Raw genomic sequence first — 19,897 nt, forward strand, 5'->3', positions numbered from 1 at the left:
CAAGGACTACTTTTCTTCTATTCCCCCTGCCGAAGAAAGTAACAAGCCTGGTGAAAGGGGAGGAATCAAAATAGTTAAGGCAGAAGAAGATGTTAAAACAAATATTGGGTTGAATTATTTACAGACTAAGGTAATATCTTGAACAACTTTGTTAGAATTAAATTTATATACTCCTTGGCACATAGTGGAAGATCAATACAATAAAGACAACTCTTATCCCAACTATAAATATTTTATGTGGCTGTTCAAATGGTCAATACTAACTTTTATTTACGCAAGAGTCTGGTTCAGAAAAGGTAAGGATCTCACTCTCATCAGGGATGAAGTGTGGAATCCACTTTGAGAACATTGTTCACATGGGTTGATAATGACTTATATGTCTGTAGGGAAGAGTGATTCACATGGGTAGTGAGGAGTCAGGCACTAAATGGTTAAAAAAACTAGGGCTGAAGAAGGAGGCGGCTGAGGGGAGAGATGATAGCTGTCTTCAGAGATTTAAAAGGCTTTTTGTGGAAGATAGCATGTCCTTGTTCTGAACAGAAGTTGATGGCATGAATGTTTGATTCAATCAACAGAAAGAGGAAGTTTCTCATGGTTGAGTGTTCATCAATGCTAAGGATTCAAACAGATGTTCAATATTCATTTTGTCTGGAATGCTGTCAGAGGATTCCTGTTTGCAGAGGAATGTGGCCTGGCACTTTCCATTTTAGGATGATATATGGGGCAGGCGGAGTCAACCAATATTACCGAATTCCAGGAAATATGCTGGATGCTCTGTACCTTTAGCTCACTGAGTGTGCTGAGGAGTTAAAAATTGTAAGTATAATCAGCATAACACAGTTTACATAGTAAACTGCCAGAGTTTATAATACTGGTAAATTAAAGGACCAAGTTTTAAACCAAGGTTATTGCATTATAAGATTATATACTCCCCTCTGCACAATTCATTTCCCTTTCAAAGGAATGAAAAAATCCTTAGTTTGAGGATAAAAGTATCAAAATACATAGATTTTACCAATGTACTGACCAATGACAAGCACTGGCGTTTTGAAACAGTTTACCTATGATTCATGTAATTGTGCAGAAATATTAGCTTCCCTGGTGGCTCAGACATAAAGAATCCACCTGCAATGCGTGAGACCCGGGTTTGATCCCTAGGTAGGGAAGATCCCCTGGAGAAGGGAATGGCTACCCACTCCAGTATTTTTGCCTGGAGAATTCCATCAATAGAGGAGCCTGGTGGATTATAGTCCATGGGGCCCCATAGAGTGAGACAGGACTGAAAGACCAACACTTTGACTTACTATTAGTACATATGTTTATGAACATTTTACTTATAACAGCACATTAAATATGCTACTCCTGTCTTCAAGATACAGGTCCATTTGTTTCTGTTACTGTAATGGCTAATTTTATCTGTCCACTTGGCTAGGCCTTAGTGTTCAGACATTTGGTCAAACATTATTCTGGATGTCTCTGTGAAGGTGACAGAGACAGAAGGTGACAGAGGTGGTTTTTAGATAACATTAACACTGAAATCACTGGGTTTTTAGTAAAGAACATTGTGGGTGGGCCTCCCACCCACAATATGTGTAAGCCTCATCCAATCACTTGAAGGCCTGAATAGAAAAAGATTGACCTTCTGCAAGAGGGAATTCTATCAGCAGACTGCCTTTGAACTTGACTGCCACTCTTTCCTGAGTCTCCAGCCTGCTGGCCTACCCTGCGGATTTTGGACTTCTACCTCATAGTCATGTTAAGTCAATTTCTTAAACCTCTCTATATACATATATACATCCCATTTCTCTGGAGAATTCTGATACATTTGGTATTTATATTGACTTCTTTGCCCATGTGTTTCCTGGTTCCTTTTAGCTTTAGAATTCTATGAGTAGAACAACTACCTGTATGAACTTGGAGGCAGATCCCTCCCCAGTCAAGCCTTCAGATAAGATCACAGCCTTAGCCAACACCTTCGTTGCAGTCTCATGAAAGACATTATACTTAGCTCTCCTCAGATTCCCAAACCTGAGGACTCTGAAATAAATATGTTTGCCTTAATAATATTCTATGAGTGGAACTTAAATTCCTTTGGAACAGTCTTGTGTAATAGAGGCTGATTTGAATTGCAAGACCTGGGTCCTAGCCCCTGGTCACTTTGGTCTGGAGACCTGAGTCCTAGTTCCTGGCCACTGCCAGCTAGTTTATGCAGGTGTCACATCTCTGGGTCTCATTTTCCTATCTGTAATATGAGAAGACTGGACACTAGAACTTTAGTCTCCCTTAAGTGCTACAATTCAATGTCTCTATTAGTCATATGGTTTATTCAACAAAATAAATACTGATGAAAGTCACAAGAAGGACACACCCTGGATTTTCAGGCCTCCAGATTTGGTGGCAGTGTTCCAGCATCCTTTGTGCAGGTAGCTGTCTGTGTTCAAGTCCTGTTCTACCTCTTCTTTTCCACCCCTACTAGTCTGTATCACTAGCCAATCAATGTCATGTACAGTTTTTTGGCACTCCTGCTTGCTTGTGGCCTGTGTGTACATGCTCACAGTTCATGCTGGGCTCTGGATGCGTATACGGCACTGGCATTTGGTTTTGCCTCCTGTGTTTTCATGGATTAACTGGTGGTACCCAAGGGTGAGGGAACGTGTTTGCAAGTGTGAGTCCTTTTTTTCCTCTTCTCATTTCCAAGGGGGTGTGCCCAGATCCCTTTGCCAGGCAGCTACTTTATAGGAGGCCAGGCAGTGAACTTTCCCCAGAGTAACTGGATTTGCATTTGCAAATCAATCCTGCTGAATATTAGGTGAACATCTAGTCAGTCCCATGTTAATATCCCTTTTGTGTGTGTGTGTGTGTGTGGTGCAGATTTTAAAAGAAAGGATGACTTGTCCAGCCCTATCCCTGAGTCCCAATGAAGCAGCTAGAGGGGGCTGAAGGAGGGTCCCAGGCCAGATTGTGGAGCAAGCAGCTTGTCACTTGTCCTGCCCAGTTTCCGCTTTCACTTAACCCCTTCTGCAACCACTCAGATCTCTCAGGCTGTTTCCACGGCCTATCAGCTTCTTTCCAGAAGGGATTTGAACAATCCAAACCAAAGGCAATGTCAAAGCTTTTACAGTGTTACCGTTCCTTAGGAGTACTTAGATACATTTCAACAGAAGACAAAATTCTAAGCCAAATGGATGGGATTACAGGTGTCAACAAATCAGTGGGAGAGGGTAGTGGTGTATTTCTGTGCTGGGCATAGGAATAGGGCGACTGCCGCAGGTTCCTCTTAAGGCTGATCTTCATCCTTGGGTGGAGAAGGGCGCGCTGAGGGACTCACCCCCTCTCTCCCAGCAGGGACCAAGAAATGTGGTGATGGTATGGGATGGCTGGGTGCGCTCTGAGGACAGACGGCTCACCCTTCACCCTGATAATCAGATGGAAAAGGACAAAAGAAGCGAGGGGTGGGGGGAAGAGATGAAGGAAAAGCAAGGAGAAGAGCAAAGAAAGGGACTGAAAAGCAAGAAAGGAAAAAGGAGAAAGCAAGACAATGGCGCGGGAACTTGGCGGCGGGGTTCCGCGCAGTCTCGGATGGGCTGCACCACTGGGGGACAGGGAGGAGATGCCCCCATCCCCGCGGGCCTTCCGAGCGGCTCGGGTCTCCTGGATTCAGGGCGCCCTGCTTCGGGCGACCTCTGGGTCTGCCCCGCCCGCTCCCCCGCCGGGCAGCCGGGCCGGGCCGGGAGCCAGTCTCCCACCCACTCCGGCCCCCGCACCTTGCCCCTCGCTCCAGCCTGGGGAGTGCCTCTCCCACCCCGCAGCCAGACTCTTCCCTCCAGCCCCGGGGCTGGGATCCTGGGTGGGGCGGCCGCGCCTCCGGGACGGCCCCCGCGGCGGATCAGCGAGGCTGGGGCCGCCCCAGGGCCGCGCGGGGCCCGGCCAGACGCCGCGGGGGCAGCCGCACCTGAGCCCCTGGTCCGGCACACTCGGCGCCGGAAGCGCGGGCGGGGTGGACCGGTCCCGGGAACAACCCGAGCCTGCGGGGCGGCGTAGAGGGGGAGACGGAGCCACCAAGCGGGTGACCACGTGCTGCCGCGCGCCAACGGACCCCTTCACCTACCCGCCCACCCAGCCACCCCGGGAGCCCCCGGAGCCCCCAGCACCGGCTCCCAGGCGGACCCAGCCGCTTCCACGTTCTCGCTCTAACTTTCCTCCAACTTCTCCGCAAGGAGGAACCTGCCGCCCCGCCCGCCCCCTGGCTGCGGCGATTCGCACTTGAACTCCGCGGCGCCGACCTTCCACCTTGCGCCACCCCGGAGCTGCCCGGAAAGCCCCGATGAACTCTCCAGAAAGAGCGTGAGGGCGGGTCCGGCCACCGCGCTCGGCCTGGCTGGGGGGCTTCATCGGGGGAACTCGGAGCCGCAGAGCCTGGTGAAAGTTGCGGAGCATGACCGCGCGGCCCCTGGGAACCGCAGCGCAGTGATGCCAACATGTAAGTACCCCCCACCCGTTCGGCTCCGAATTCCCGCACACCTTTACCTGGCCCCCCCTTCCCCTGCCCGCCCCCTAACTCCCCGTGCCCGACCCCACGGCTTTGTAAAGGCTTAAGCCGCACCGACAGAATAAACCGGTTTGTCTTCACTTCGCCCCCGAGGCAATGAGGAGTGAGCCGCTGTTTTGCCAGGCGGAGCTGTGACTTGTGTGTGCGGCTGGCTTTTTTTTTTTTTTTTTTCCCCCAGCCAGAGGTAAACCTCACGTTTGGGCGGCGTAAAGCCTAATAAAAAGGGCAGGGCTTCAAGAATGGGGAAAACGTTTTCGATTCAAATGCAACAAGAAGTCCCAAGCGCGGTCGCTCCATCCAGGGGCCGGGCCCTGCCAAGAAGGCGCTCTCCTGGACCAGCACCTGGGGGCTTGGAAGGTACTAGTATGCCGAGAGAATGTTGACTTTACACATTGTCACCCTTGACTGTAGAAGTTATTCTTGGATCTTTGGGTTGTTTGAATGATTTTTTTTTTTTTTTTAAAGCGCGCAGAAAAGGTTCTTGGTGTACTGTACAGATTAAAGAGTCATTAAAGAAGATGTCATTTTACGTGCTAGGATCTCTGAAGGGGCTTGTGTAGAAGTGGGAGTGGGGGGTGTAGGGCAGTGAAACGCTTGGAGAAACCTGATGGGTTTTGTGTCCATGGACTTCTCCTCCAAGTGGCGAGGTGCCTCAGGGCGACCCCGCTGAAGGGTCCCCAGCACCGCTTAGCTTAGCCTTCCAAAGTGGAAAAAGGAAGCTTGTTCTCGAAAGGACCCAGCTTATTTTTGTGGCCAACTCAGAAGTTACTTTTTCTTGTAACATATAATTTTCCCTCTGGTGTTTTGTTTAATCTTGGGCAGACATCTGGACAGACGTTTAACTCCCTTCCACTGACTAATATACAAGAGTTTCTAGAAATTGATATACACCCTCCTCCCCCCAACTTTTGGAGCCTTACTTATTTCCACTTAAATTTCCTCTTTCAATTTAATACCTGGGAAAAAACCTGCCCCTCAGGCCTGTCTTTTTCCATTCCCTGGACCTTCTGCCTTGCTCCCTCCAGCACACATTTTCAAAATAGGAAAAAGGGTTAGTGTCCAGAAGCCTAGCCCTTGGCAGGTCTGTTCTTGGTAGTGAGCGGTATAATTAGAAAGGAACTACTTATTTTTATTAAACTGCATGTGAAGTCATTCCACACCTGTGAGTTTGAAAGTTTCATTTACCCAGTGGGATCAGCAAGGTATAACCTGGAAGAATTTATTTTGGGATGTGGCCAACAGCTTCATATAAGACTTATTCTTATATACAGGCAACACATTTTGAATGAATGTGAGTTTGTTTTAAGCTTCAGGTTTTCCTGAAAATATATAAGTACGGGTTTTGATTGCAGATGTTTGTCTGGCTTTCTATATGCTTTCCTAGGTGATTTGGACCTTATGGGGAAAAAAAACTATACATCAAAAAATATATAAATACCAGGTTTTAAAAGATGTGAAACTGATCAAGTAATGTTAAAATTTCCTGATTATGAAATTATATAGTCTATTTGAACTCGATATGATTTTAAAAATCTTAATGTCATTATCCAGTAAAAGCGTGGATATTTAATCACAAAATTATTACTCTGATTCAAGTTTCTTTATTGAGCTCTATTTTGACAGATGTTTTTCCATTTCTTGTCAGATTGCAACTTTTTCTTTTTTTTCTGTTTATAATTCATATGGAATGGTTTAAGATTATCTGATTCTTTTTAGATATCAGTATGTTAGGATATATGGAAGTAATACCAACCTTTCCAAGGTAAATATTCCTGCTGTCTCATTGAAAATGTATATTATCATTTAAATTTTTAATTTTGATAGATTCAAATACACAAATTGTTTGAATATGTTTTCTGCCTACTCCTGTTGATAAAGAGTGTTTATATATTAGTACACTGAAGTTCTGGAATTAGAGACTTTAAAATATACTTTGGAGTTGTAGTGACTGCATAATTTTAAATTTTAGTAGATTTAGCAAGACTTGCATTAGTTGGTCTCAAGCTGCATGAAGCTACTGTTCCATTTATGGCTTATATAAATTACATGACATTGTGCTTTTCCAGTGTGAATGGTGAATGAGGCTATTGTCTCTTGGCTTATGGGAAATATTAGAAGCTTGTAGTTTTACTGCCCAAGTGGACACGTCACTCTGATTTCTGGAAATAATGATCTGAAAGAGAATCAGTTTACATATTAAAAATAAACTGACAGCTACTTCCTTAAACCTGACCATTTTTCTGACTGCTCATGTCTTACCAGGGTTTACATTTCTGATGGGATGATCAAAAGTTTTTAGAGACCATTTAGACTTTAGACTAAATAGAAAAAGACTTTGTTCAGTGTGTGTGGCATGCTTGGGCAAAATTGCATCTTTCCACTTCGTTTCTAATTGGATGACATTAAAACATTATCTGCATTGGACGACATGAAGAAGCACAGCAAGTGACTGGGGCTATAGACATTTAAAGGCCATTTCAGTCGTGACTAAAAATGCCAGTAAACTTGAGTGCACTACCTGAGTGTCATCTTACTCTCCTTTATTAACATTACTCAGGATGGAATTACTTGGAATGCCTTAAGGAAAACTTCAATATTGCTGTATTGAAAACATTTACAACAAATATGACCAAGGCTTAACATATTTAGTATAGAATTGGTTAAAAAAAAAATCACTAGGAAAGAAAATGTTTATAATGGAAAATTAGCTATACAAATCATTCAATATGCCAATCCAAATAAAGGAAGTCCAAATGAGACATTCTGTTTTCTATCAAACTGGCAATGATTAAAACAATAATACCCAGTAGTGATGAGAGGATCATTAGATAAACACTGATACTCTTCACTGTAAAAGTGTACATATGTATTTACCTCTATTTAGAAATAATTTTAAACCTCCAGAGAAGTTGCAAAAATAACATGAAGAACAGCTGTATACTCTTGACACAGAATCACTTATTGTACATATCTACCCCATTTGGTTTATCAGTTTTCTTATCTTCTCCTTTCCACTGTCTGTAGACACACACACACACACACACACACACACACAGACATACACACACACACACACACACACACACACTCTTTTTTCCCTGAATCATCTGAAAGTAACTTACATTTATTGGGGCTTCAGGGTTTACTTATTTAATTGAGATTTTTGTTGCGGTATTTGTTGATTCACATGCAGTTTTAATAAATAATATAGAGACAGCCCAGGTATTCTTTACCCAGTTCCTCCCAATGGTGACATCTTGCAAAACTAGAGCACAATATCGCAACCAGGATACTGTTAAAATACACCTCTCTTTGTTAGATTTTCCCAGTTTCACATGTGTTTGTGTCAATGTATGTGTATTTCTCATGATTGCTTAATTTTATCTATGTAAAGCCAGTTATGTATATTATAGCTCAAGTAAGGGGCAAGATTTGTACAGATTTCAAGAATTATAAACCTTTATGCTTTTTTAAAGTGAGGAGTGAACCCAACTTAATAGAAGAACTTACTTTAAGTAATATAATAGCACTTCGTTGTTTAGGCTCAAGAACATGATCTTTAACCAGACGATGAAACAAGATTATAAGCAGGCTTAAATAAACCAAATTACCATGCTTTTTATTCTGGAAGAATTCAGGCATTCTCTGTGCTGTTCCTCATGTCCCTTCCTGAAGAGATTTGCCGTAGAAATACAGTTGGGATATAGAGAAAGTAGTTAAGTCTGACTATTGCTAATATTAAGAAAATAAGTACCATGTTAAGTTCTCCACCAATTTCAAAATCTCTTCACTAGTTTCTCTTTAATTATGACTTTTTAGAGGAGTCAGTAGGAATAAAGAGATGTAAGACAGTAGGTTTTTAAAAAATTTTTTATTTTTAATTGGAGGATAATTGCTTTACAATGTTGTGTTGATTTCTGCCTTAAAACAATGTGAATCAGCCATAAGTATACATGTATCCCCTCCTCTTGACGCTTCCTCACCCCTCCACCCCATTCCACCCCTCTAGGTCATCGCAGAACACCGGGCAGGTTTTCTAGATTATTTCAGTGATGCATTTGGATTAAATGGTATCTATAAGGGTTCACATCCACATTTAAAACAATTCCTATAAAAGGACTGAGTTCTAAAACTTTCTGATGCAGGATTTAAGTATGTTGCATCTTGCAGTCTGTATACTTTGAAAAGAAGAGTGAGTTTCCAATAGAGTTAGCTTGGTTCTCAAAAAGGACCATTGAGTTGGAAGCCGGGTGACCCAGGAGGTCTTTTTGATTTTGCCATCACTGATTATGTGATCTTGGGCAAGTAGTTTAAACATCATAGTTTTTTCACTTGTGAAATGATGGGTTTTGTTCCATAACTGTTAGATTCTTTTCAGGTTATAGAAGTCTATGACTGTCTTTTACTTAAAAAGTATTCTTGTTCTTTTCAATAAAACCCTGAGGCCACAACTGGAGTGACACAGAATTATACTGTGTTTTTTGTAGTTCCTGTTTAGAACCTTAGTAACCCTGTTCAGGATTTTCCATTTTTGTGAGAAAGTTGTTTCAATCCCAGGGATGTGTCTTTGCCAAGTGATCCCTTGAGAAGACAGACAGTGCTTTCCTCCCTCTGTTCTATTCTTAATTTATTTGTTTCTGTTCTCCAGTAAACAGTTAAGTGGATGAAAGTTGGCGTGTCATATGGTTTATGTTGGTTACAAGTGCTTGCCCTGTCCTGGGTTCCTTTTCTGTACAACATGATGGAGTCCTAAGAACTGGAATGCATTAAGCTCTTGGTTGCCATTTGCAGCTCTTGTCTAATAGGATTGTAGGCAGCTTTTGTAAAATAGCTTCAGGAGTGAACATGGAACTCTTAAGTGTCAGCACCTTTTATAGCAAAAGAAAGTTGCATGAGCACGTGAAATAGACACCATGAAATTGAGTGTCACCAAACTAATGAACGTCATTCCCTGAGTGTTGTTTAGAAGACCTGGGAACATAAGAGAAGGGCACTATTCACTAATAGTGTCCTGAAACTGATAAAGGAGGATTGTCATGTACCACAAAGGCTGAGAAGCTTCAGCTTTCCTGGACTAATATTCCTTCTGTTAATGTCTATGAGGCTACCATCCAGGCTTTTCTGGTTTGCCCATTTGTTTCTCTGGGCCTCAGTTTTCTCCTCCATAAAATGAGGAGGTTAGACTTTATCTCTGACCCTTCCAGCTCTAAACTTCTTTGAATATATGATTGTTCTTTAGTCTCAGAAGTACACTCATCCATGCTCAGTATGAATGGGAAACACCTCATATATCCAGCATCAATGGGAAATGGGCCCTTTTTCCAAATAAGAGAACTTTCCATGGAACAAAGATTTACTGGCCACCCTTTTCAAAACTCTTGTTAAGTTCCATGCAATGTTAATCTAGTTCTTTCTGTAATATTCTATTTACAGAAGAGAAAATAGGTTCAGAATTTAAAGTACTTGCCCCTTCAAAGCACACAGTAGACAGAGGTACCAGGATGTAATTCTGTGCTATTCCAGAGTTCACATCCATTATAATTTTGTTATTATTAATGACTTACTGGGATTTCCCAAGTGTCGCAGTGGTAAGGAATCCACCTGCCAATGCAGGAGATGCAAGAGACATGGGTTTGATCCCTGGGTTGGGAAGATCCCCTGGAAAAGGAATTGGCAACCCACTCCAGCATTCTTGCCTGGAAATCCCCATGGACAGGGGAAGCTGACGGACTCAGTCCAGGGGGTCACAAAGAGTCGGACACAACTGGGCGACTGAGCGCGGCAAATGACTCTAGAACATCTTGCTTCTCATGTAAGCAGTAATGCTGCTTTTAATTTCAAATATTTTGGATGGATGTATTTGAAAATATACCTTCCATGCAAAAATACTTTTAAAATTAATATTTAAAAATTTTTATTGGTACAGTTGATTTATAATGTTGTGCAAAAGTACTATGTAGCTGTTATCTTGTGTAGAGTTTCTGCTAAGAACTGTGTGATGCTGGGGCTTCTAGTTTGGTGTGTATAAAATAACATGAACAGAATCAGATACTATTTTAAATTTCTTCTTTCATGGCATATTGAATAGTCTATTTCATCTCTGTTCCAAGAAGACCCCAGAAATAGCTACAAAGTCAATAGTTTGGTGTTGGTTTATAATATTGATCCTATTGTCTGTTCTTGGTAAAGTCCTTTTTTTTCTTACTTCACTGTTGACAAAATAACCACATTTATATTAGAATGCTCAGGATGATATTAACAATAAAAATAGCTAATATTATTGAACACTTGGGCTTCCCTGGTGGCCTAGCAGTAAAGAATCCGCCTGCCAGTGCAGGAGACACAGGTTTGATCCCTGGGTCGGGAAGATCCCCTGGAGAAGGGAATGGCTACCCACTCCGTTATTCTTGCCTCGGAAATCCCATGGATAGAGGAGCCTGCTGGGCCACAGTCCGGGGGGGTCACAAAAGAGTCGGACACGTCTTAGTGACTAAACAACAACAACAACCCGGAGCACTTGCTGAATGTTAGACACGTTTCTTAAAAGACATGATTTGATTTAATCATCCGCCAGCTCCATGGACTAGATTGTATTGATGTTCCTATTTTACAGGCGAAAACTAGGAGGTACAAGGTGGTCAAGTCAATTTTCCAAGGATTACCTAGTTCATCAGTAGCAAACTCAGGTCTGTCTGACTCCAGAGTTTATTCTCTCTTTGTAACTTAAATAGTCTCTACTTAACAGTCTCTCAGAGAAGTTAGAAGGGCAGGCTTGAGGCAAGTGCAAGAATCAGTTTAATGTCTAATTTTTATTATTCAAGTATTTCTGTTACCACTTTCTGGTTTTCTATTTATTATACATTTTTTTCCAGATAAGCAACCTGCAGGTGAAGAAGTATGTTACTGTGACTCCAAAGCATTGTATTAGTTGCTCCTGTTTTTAGAAATACAATGATTCTTAATTATCACTTATAATTAAAGTAACTCTGGGGATTTTAAGATCTGGAGGTTTCTTCCTGCCACTCACCTTTCTTCCTGCCTCATGACTCTCCTGCTCACCAGTTCATTCATGGTTCCTTTTTGTGACTGCCTTTCACACCCACTGCCCCCTTCAGTGGTTTGCCTCTTTTGATAGGGCTAAGTCAATGGAAGGTAGCGTGCCACTGTCTTCAGCCAAGATAATATGGATGTTCCCATCTAAATCATTAAGTGTAATTTTGAGTTTAGAGATAAGACTACTGCACAGAGAACTGAGGGTCTTCAAAGCACCACCCCTCCATTTAATGTCATTTATTAGGTTCTACAATACTTGGTATTTACTAGCCACTTAAAAACATTGATAACTATTAATATATATAATTTTAGAACTGACAGTACTAATTAAGTTAAGCTTCAGTACTTAATTTTAGAGTAAAGAAGAAAGTTTGGGCACTTTGATTTTAATAGTTCCACTTGTAAAGCAGCAGATATTATAAAATGAAAACATTTCCTTAGAGTTTAAATTCTGGGAGATTATAGAAGAGGTTGACAAAAGCATCCTCTTGGTACTCAGATGGGCACGTGACTGATGATGCTGAAGATTGATGCTAGAATTGTTTTTTTTTTTTTTAAATAAGTGATTTTTTTCCTTGAATTATCAGAATACTTCCCCATCTTTTTGCAGGAGTCATCTATTATATATCTCTGATAAGGAAAGTGTCACCAAGTAGCAAATAAAATGCATGGGTTTTTTTTTTCTTTTACCTAATTAGCTTAAAGGAGGATCCTTAGTTTATCATCTTCAAGGCTTCTTTTCTTCCTTGGAAGCAAGTCTGGGAAAGGTTCTTTTCAGTCCCTGTTAGAAACCTCCGTTTTTTGACTGAATGCTTTACTTGAGTGTTCTGATGGTTGCTTTCTTCCGTGGCAGGATGTTTCACTCAGGCCGCATGTGGAGCTGTCATTGGAAGTGGAAGCCAAGTTCTCTTTTGTTCTTACTGTGTCTTGTGTATGCTCCTGTCTCAGGTAAGTAGGACTCTTTTTCTTTCAAACTCTGTGTTTAATAATGATGACATTGCCGGCAGTGTGAGTGTGCGTTTTATTTGCTGACTTTTTCTGTCCTTACAGGCTTTAGTGGCCTCTCATTCCTCTTGAATTATGTGTGAATTCTATTACTTTGATTATTGTTTTATTTTCTTTGATCTTTGCTACATTGCTTTTAGTTTTATTTATTTATCTAGCCCATATTGAGTGATAAGATAGCCACATACCTGACATTGAAAGTATGCTGTTTCCTACAAGTGAATAAATAAACAGCACTTAACTGTTTTCAAGTTTTCTTTCAGTTCTTTACGAAAAGTAGAGACTTTGTTATTATTTTGATTTTATTGCCATGTATGAGATAGGAATTTGGAATTAAGTTTTTAGACCATGAAGTAGTTGCCTCAAAATGATGTGACAAAGTTTATTTTAATTACAGTACTTTTGGAATGAAGATATTTAATTTTTTAAATGAGCGCAGTTTTTTTCTCAACTAACAAGGCCTTTTTAGCCGTTATTGAAAGCCAAATTTTCTATCAACAGTAGTTATGTGAATGAGCCAATAGGAACCTGAGGAATGTTAATGATCTTTAAAAGTTACCTGATTTTGTTGCTTGAACAAACTGAATTTCACTTGTGCCCATTTTGTTTTACTTTTTTTCTTTACAGCTATATTTATTCAGCTTATTATATTTTCCTTTAGAATGAAATCATTACCATGAAGTCTTATATACTGATTACTTGAAATTTACTCATGATTTTATACATTCCATATTTATAATATACCTGTATGTTATTATAAATAATACATATAACAAATCATGGAAATAGATTGTTAAAATTGCTTATTCATAGGTCAAGATATTCAACTAGTATTTAATATATAAAATACTTTTTTCCCAAGCCATCAAGTATTTTAAGAGTTTCAGCTACTTAGTTGGAAAATCCCTGGTACTTAATGTTTAATTGCTTCAAAACAGAACTGAACTTTGAGTGGTTTTTTTTGGTATATTTGTTTCAATTTCACTAGAAAGTTTATTTTTCTGTTACTTTCATTGTCAGAAAGAGGAAGCACGCTTGTAAAGAGATCTGAAAATTGTATATATGTTGGATTCTATCATGTACAGTCAAACTATTTCTTGACTTTTCAAAAGTGCTTCTCCAAGAGTCAATTACATGATGTAAGATGCATTATGAGATTAAAATTAGTTGAGGTCTATTTACTTTCATTTTGTTAGGTCATGGCATTTGTAAATTTTCAAGCTTTCTTCAAAAATTAAATTGGGAGTTTTTATTTTAGATGTCAGTATGTTAATTGATATGTGCACATTCATTATTTTTATTATGTGAATAAATTACATGAAACCCATGTTTTTAGACTGAACAAATAAGGTCAGCTGAGCTGAGACCAGGGTGGGGCAGGGGAAGTACCTGGGATGTAAGATTTCAGGAGGCTCTCGTTCTCAAGGGTATGGGAATCAGAGTACTTAAATGTGTTTTTAAGTTACTGTCTGACACAAGAAATCTTTTGAAGAAATTTCTCTTATTACTCCACATGGTATGTGCATCACCTAAGGCTTTGTGACAGATAGTTACCTGTGTTTACTCATGAAGCCAGAATATTTTGTATCTGTATGTCTTACATGTAACTCACTTAAAATGCCACCGCCTTCCACGTGAATAGCTGAAGTCACAGAAGGACTTTAGGGGCTATTATTGGCATTTTTATATAAAATTTTTGCCTTATAAGTAACTCAGTAGAGGGTTCATGAAAGTAATGCATGTTAAAACTTTACTATCAATATATCTAATTTTCAGAGTCCTATCTTTAAATCTTGGTGTTATATCACTATATTTTTAAAGAACATCTGTGCCTAAATGTGATTTTTGTCTCTGTATACGAACTCTGACTTTTTTCACTTCTGTGGATGACCCCTGGATGATCTCATTGAATCCAGTGGTTTTAAGTGGCATCTTGATGCCAGTGTCTCCTCAGTACTTATCTTTGGCCAGAGCCCCTTTCTGGACCCTGGAATTACCTCTTGGGTTGCCTGTCCTCAGACACTTGGATGTGTAATAGGCCTCAAATTTCACATGTGTGAACAAGATTCTTGATTCCTACCTCCTATCTCCAAATCTGCTTCACTCACACACATTCCAGTAATCCTCAGTTCAGTTCAGTTGCTCAGTCATGACCGACTCTTTGCGACCCCTTGGACTGCAGCACCCCAGGCTTCCCGTCTGTCACCAAATCCCCGAGCTTGCTCAGACTCATGTCCATCGGGTCAGTGATGCCATCCAACCATCTCATCCTCTGTCATCCCTTTCTCCTCCTGGCTTCAATCTTTCCCAGTATCTCCTCCTTCCTGCTGTTCTCTCCTAAACTCAGTTTTTTAGGCACATGTTCTTTCTATTCCTTGACTGGGCTTTCAGTATCCTGTTCTCCCTAATCTTGGTTCTTTCTTGATACTCAGGTCTTAATTATTACCATCTCAGATAAGCCTGCTTATCCCCCAATTCAAAGGAGCCTTGTGGTCACTCTCGTTTTACCTTTAGTGATTATCTGTTGATTTTGGTTACTCTTCTGCTCGTTAATGTTTTGTTAATGTGACTGCTATAGCTGGATTGGAGGGTTGGCAAAACCTCTTGATTGTTAAGATTGACACCTAGTTCAGATGATTAAAAATTAGGATCCTATAGTTTGATTCTGATAATATCCACACTTTACCTCATCACGTAGAACTACAACGTTGAGTCTTCTAGGCAAGTTAACATTTGTAGTTTTGTGGACATTTGCAAGGCAAATAGTATACAAGGTTTATGCCCTTCAGGATTTTAAAAAGTAATAAAGAAAAAGAATGCCTTGTCTTTTGACAGCTGATGAATATAATTTTTAAGAAGAATTACAGCAGTATGACCTTTGAATATTTAAACTGGCCTCACAGAAATGCAAATTACAACATGTGATTGTTTCTTACCCACTAGCTTGACAATATTTAGAAAGGCTGGTAACATCCAGTATTATCAAAGTTTGGGTCAAAGGCATGCACTAACATGGTGGCTCTATCTTTTGGGATAAAACATGGACTGATACACATCAGGTTTTAAAATGGATTATTACAGGGGCATAAAATGGATTATTTTAGGGTGGGAGTGAGAAGCGGGAAAGTGATGGAACTTCACACAACTACAAATTGCAACTTGCCTTGTTACAGTGAGCATGTATTACTTTAGTAATTTGGGGAAACAAAAAATCTTGATGAAATTCTTTGGTGTTAAAAAAAAATGCATTAAAATATTGGCCAGAGAGACTGTTGACATGTATGAATATTACACTTTTCTGTTAATCACGACCGTTACTCTAGCTCTTCCTTCACTTGATAAGAATCTCCAAATGGTGTTTAAGAACCTCTTTTTATGTAGCGTGACACGCTACAACTCTGAAGATGAATGATGATATCTCAAGCAGACAGAAGGTTGTGGCTTCAAACAGAGTGGGAAACAAACAGCCCAGAGCCAATGAATTCCTTAGCAACCAGGAGGCTGTTTCCACACAGATAGCCTTAGTCACGAGCGCTGAGGCAGGAGCCTCCCTTCACTCCTGAAAATTGATGACATCAGCAGATTATTTCAACCCTCAGTGCTATGCTGATTTCTACGATAGGGCAACAGCTAAAAGGGAAATGTTTCCGAAAGTACAGTCTGACCTGAATTGTGTGTGTACTTTCTAGCCCAGAGCCCTGCACGGTTCTGGAAGGCAGATGATTGAGCTAAAGAAATCTTGTGCTTCTTTGGATTTGTTTGTATGTTCATTTTTCTCATGATCATAGAATGGGCAATTATTCTATCAGTTACATTGCAATCTGTGATGGAACGTTAGACATCTTTTATACATGTTTTGTATTTGTTCAACAGACTTTCCAATGCATAGAAAAATAATCTTTTTTATAAATCTCCTAGTTTTTTTTTTTTTCCCTAGCCATTTTAGTATGAATATGTCATTAATTCACTGAAGAAGGAAATGGCAACCCACTCTAGTGTCTTTGCATTAATTAATAAGTTTATCTGGAAGGTCAGAAATAGGGATCTACTTGTGTTAACTATTCTTATCAAGGGAAGAAAGAGCCAGAGTAATGCTTAAGTGACTAACAGAAAATTACATGATGATAAATGTTTGTGGGTTTTTTCCTTCGGTCAGGGTCAAAGTGCTCCAAGTTACTGTCTGAGGCTTTCAGCTAAAAGGCTGTGTTCCCCTTCTACACTTCAGTTTAGAAGAGCCAGTGTGACTGAATAAGCAAACCTCAGAAAGTTGTATGTAGAAGTCTCTTTGATGCATCTTCCCTGTAGATAATTTCCCTCATATTGCTGTGAAATGATCTGGATTTGCTGTAGGTGAATGTGAAGCCTTACATTGGGGTCATAAAGTCAATTACATAAATGTGGAATGGGGGTGACTCATCTTCTCACCAGGGTGACGAGATCAAGTGACTCAGCGGTGTGACGGGCCTCCAGTGACACCGACACCGCTTAGGAATCAAGCGTCAGGAAGGGGAGGGTATTGTACGGAGTCCTCCCTTCACTGGTCAGGTCACGTTTGTCTCCAGGCTTGGCCGTCATCCTTTAGAGAGGGTTGGTACACAGTTTGTAGACCAGGCAGATCAGGCTGGTGATGGGTCTCTAGAAATCTGAGGAATGTTTTAGAGCATCTGTCTCCACCGTGTTAATGTGAGGCTTCTCTGGGGCTGGGCTGCAGCTGTGGACTCAGTCCTTAGAGTCAGCCACCACAGCGATGCTTTGGTATAACAACTTGGTCTTTTTGAAAGAGGAAAAGTCTTACTGAATTAAAATTTTAAAAAATGATTTAAATGGTACATTTACTTTGGAATAGTGAAGTCAGTAGGAATGAAATGGTGGTCTTTGGATAGAGTGGTCATGTGGAAGTGATAACACACTCAGTCTAAATATTTTTGGGTTGATGTTTCAAGTACCAAATGGCTTTTAGTAATCGGTTGCCAAAAGATAAAACCAGCTGTCCTTTGAAATTGCCATCACTGGCGATGAAGAAGGAATGCAGAAGGAATCTTAATATTGAAGAGGAATTTGTACTAAAAACCATGAAGGCCTCCTCAGTCTCCAGTTTAATCATGGAGTGAGTGTGTGTGTATAGTCTTTTTTTTTTTAATCTTTCACACCCCACTTTGGTAGCCATAAATTTGTTTTCCATGGCTGTGAATCTGTCTCTGTTTTGTAAGTAAGTTCATCAGAACTGCTTTTTGTTATTGTTGTTCGGCCGCCAAGTCACATCTAACGCTGCGACCCCATGAACTGCAGCACGCCAGGCTTCCCTGTCCTTCATCATCTCCCAGAGTTTGTTCAAACTCATGTCCATTGAGTTGGTGATGCCATCCAACCATCTCATCCTCTTAGGTCCCACGTATAAGTAATATCATATGGTATTTGTCTTTCTCTATCTGATTTACTTCACTTAGTAAGATAATCTAGGTCCATCCATTTTGCTACAGAGAGGGTCTTTTTTTTTTTTTATATACACATCATTTTAATAGTTACCTCAAAAGGTTCATCTGTGTATATTTTCTTTCAATTTTAGTAGGTAAGTTTTATACACAGTGAGAGATTAGGAAGGTAACTTTCTTAGATAAGATAAATTTTGGAACTCTAGGCTTTGGCAGGTACAGAATTTCCTGTCACTTTCAAATGAAGAATTCTTTATGGAGTTTTCCTTTTACTTTCAACAAGAAAAATTATTTTATTTTCCTTTTATTTTCACTCTTCTAAGATGCAGTATAATAGTATTTAGTAAGTAAAGAATGTGGAAAAGAACAAAATGGAAAAGAACCAACAAGAGAAGGAAAAAAAATCTTATTCTAGACTTAATGAGTAAGTGTGTTTTACAGGGTGGAGTAGCAGGGGAGGAAAGAGTGAGTCTAGCAAATCTAAAAGTTTGGTATGCTTAATCAGAACCTTTCCCTCCCCCAATATTATTAAAGTACATTAGACATTTGTGAGAGCATTATAGTACTTAAAGGAGTTACAGAGAACGTGTAATTGTATTGCTCCTTTTAAATGCATTTAAACTCTAAGGGCTATGTTATCATAATTCCATAATTTTTGAGTACTGTGTGTGTGTATCAGATATGTATCAGGCTCTTATCAAAGTCCTGGCTATGCAGAACTAAATCATGGACTTTTAGTGTTGTTGGGGAGACTGACATGAGACAAACAGGAAGCACTGTGATATGTGGTCTAATAAAATTGTGACTCTGATATCAAGGGATAACAGAAGAGATCTCAGAAAAGTTTGCACATGGGAGGTAGTGTTAAAACTGCATCTTGTATCGGGGTGATGAAAAAATATTTACAAAATGAAATGGCTTTGTCATTCACCATTTGAAGAACTTGTCATTCACCATTTGAAGAACTTGCCCTGTAATCAGGTTGGAGGGCTGGCTGTAAAATCTGATGCAGTTGTGGGAGTGGTTCATCCCTGTTGAGTATCATATGTGGCCTTAACTGAAAGCAGGAAGATAGAAGGTGAATATGGAAATGGAGAAGGGCGATGTAGGCAGAGAGGGGTCAGGGATGAACCCACAAGTGCACTGAGAATGATTTTATGAAAGGATCAGTACTTCCTGTTTCTAAGATAAGGATCTCTGCAGAAGAGAATAAAGACTGAACCTAGACATGTAAGAGGAAGGCCAGACAGTGGAGGATGTGGCTGGAGGAAAAATGCTACCAGAACCGAATGAGGGATTCCAACCCAGTCAGGGGATAGCCAGGTCACTGTCAGTTGTAGTTCAGTAAGATACGTGTAACTAGAAAGGTATGCTTGAGAAACAGAGGGTGAGAACTTCCCTAGATGACAGTTAGGTAACTCAGTAGTAGAATTGTCTTTGGTTTATTGAATTTGTAGTTTATGCTTTTTCTCTATCATGCCATTTTACTTCAGAAATGGCAGCCTTCCTTTCCTCATTAGTGAACTGCATTCATAGATATGTCAAAAAGCTGGAGATATTAATAAAATTTTAGACGCACTTGATGCCTTCTCTTTCTTGCTCAAACTCATATTTTGTGATAAACAGTTGGTGAATCTAGGTTGGAAATGCCTTCATTAACTTTATAACGACTCAGTCTGGGGCTCTCATCTCCACCAGGAGTATTGTGTGAGCTCCTGATCATCCCCTTGCGTCCAGGGTTTCTGTTAAACCACAGCTGGAATCATGCCACCACCCTGATGAAGTCCCCCTAAGATTCTCACCACCCACTGTGGATAGAGTCCACAGTCCTTCCTTTATGTAATTTCACAGCTTCCTA

At 40.4% G+C, this 19,897-nt stretch overlaps 1 protein-coding gene across 9 annotated transcripts in view; it reads left to right on the plus strand.

Moving 5' to 3' along the window:
• The first annotated feature begins 4,314 nt into the window (after positions 1-4,314).
• ADGRG6 (adhesion G protein-coupled receptor G6) overlaps positions 4,315-19,897 on the plus strand; it is a 153,908-nt gene continuing 138,325 nt past the window's right edge. For 2 of the 9 annotated variants that reach the window (XM_043888669.1, XM_043888676.1), the window contains exons 1-2: positions 4,315-4,480; positions 12,456-12,550. In XM_043888669.1, the coding sequence (XP_043744604.1) occupies positions 4,479-4,480; positions 12,456-12,550 (97 nt within the window). In that variant the 5' untranslated portion in view covers positions 4,315-4,478. Of the gene's footprint in view, positions 4,481-4,750; positions 4,907-11,216; positions 11,236-12,455; positions 12,551-19,897 lie in introns of those variants that run through there. The other 7 variants (XM_043888675.1, XM_043888670.1, XM_043888671.1 and 4 more) reach the window with 5 other exon arrangements.

The sequence above is a fragment of the Cervus elaphus genome, chromosome 26, assembly GCF_910594005.1.
Source record: "Cervus elaphus chromosome 26, mCerEla1.1, whole genome shotgun sequence".
NCBI lineage: Eukaryota > Metazoa > Chordata > Mammalia > Artiodactyla > Cervidae > Cervus > Cervus elaphus.